This window comes from Eimeria tenella, genomic scaffold, assembly GCF_000499545.2.
Source record: "Eimeria tenella Houghton genomic scaffold, Eth_scaff1850, whole genome shotgun sequence".
Lineage (NCBI taxonomy): Eukaryota > Apicomplexa > Conoidasida > Eucoccidiorida > Eimeriidae > Eimeria > Eimeria tenella.
Window position 1 is genome coordinate 2,311 of NW_013541687.1, and position 992 is coordinate 3,302.

Below are 992 nucleotides of genomic sequence, written 5' to 3' on the forward strand. Positions count from 1 at the left end.
CAGCAGAAAAAGCCTCCAGTTCCACTACGCCTTCTTCAAGCATTTCGTCTTCCCCCGAGTGCAGCAGATCCTCAATAGCAACAGCAGCAGCAGCAGCAGCTCCAGCAGCAGCAGCAGCAGCAGCAGCAGCATGGGGACGTGGCCGCGGGGAGCGCCCCTGCCGCAGCTATGGGCGCTGCACAGCGGGCTGTCTGCAGAGAAAAGACTTGCGGTGGTAAATGCCTTTAAGAGCAGCAGCAAACAGCAGCAGCAGCAGCAGCAGCAGCAGCTAAAAGTCCTCTTCTGCACAGATGTTGCTGCTGTGGGCGTCCAGCTGGGGACCCCCGCGCTGGCTTTGCAGGTGCTTCTCTCACCCCCTAAACCCTAAACCCTAAACCCTAAACCCTAGGCTGCCGGTTGGCTGGGCCTTAGGCCACCGCAAAGCTCAGGTTTAGCCTGGGGTTTAGAGTTTAGGGTTTAGGGTTTACTGTTTAGGGTTTAGGGCTGCAAAACTCGTGTAACCGCCCGGAAGTGGGACGCTTTGCTGTTAAACTAAGTACTCGGCTTTAGGGTTTAGGGTTCAGGGTTTAGGGTTTAGGGTTTAGGGTTTAGGGTTTCTGTTTGCAGATCGGAGCTCCCAAGGACCCCGACCTGTACATACAGCGCGTGTCCCGGGCGCCAAGGTAAACACAAATACATAAATAAATAAATAAATAAATAAACAAATAAATAAATAAAAAATAAATATAATAATAAATAATAAATAATAAATAAATATAAATAATGAAAATAAATGAAAATGAATATTTAATTATTTTAAGATTTATTTTTGTGCAGAAATGCGCAGAAGCTGCTGGCGCTGAGTGACTTGGATTGTCATTTTCTTTTTTTGTGCAAAAAAGAAAAAATTAATTTAAAAGAATTAAATTATAAAGAGACGCTGCTGCTGCTGCAGCCCAGTTTGCTGCTGGCAGCAGCGATGGGAGGAGCAGCAGGAACCTGCTCCTACAAAA

At 46.9% G+C, this 992-nt stretch overlaps 1 protein-coding gene across 1 annotated transcript; it reads left to right on the top strand.

The window, feature by feature from the left end:
* Positions 1 to 130: 130 nt before the first annotated feature.
* Positions 131 to 666, top strand: ETH_00043335 (helicase conserved C-terminal domain-containing protein, putative; the record flags this gene model as incomplete). Its single annotated transcript, XM_013373964.1, has 2 exons — positions 131 to 340; positions 607 to 666. The coding sequence occupies 2 exons, from the start codon at positions 131 to 133 to the stop codon at positions 664 to 666; spliced, it is 270 nt and encodes an 89-aa protein (XP_013229418.1).
* Between the last annotated feature and the right edge of the window lie 326 nt (positions 667 to 992).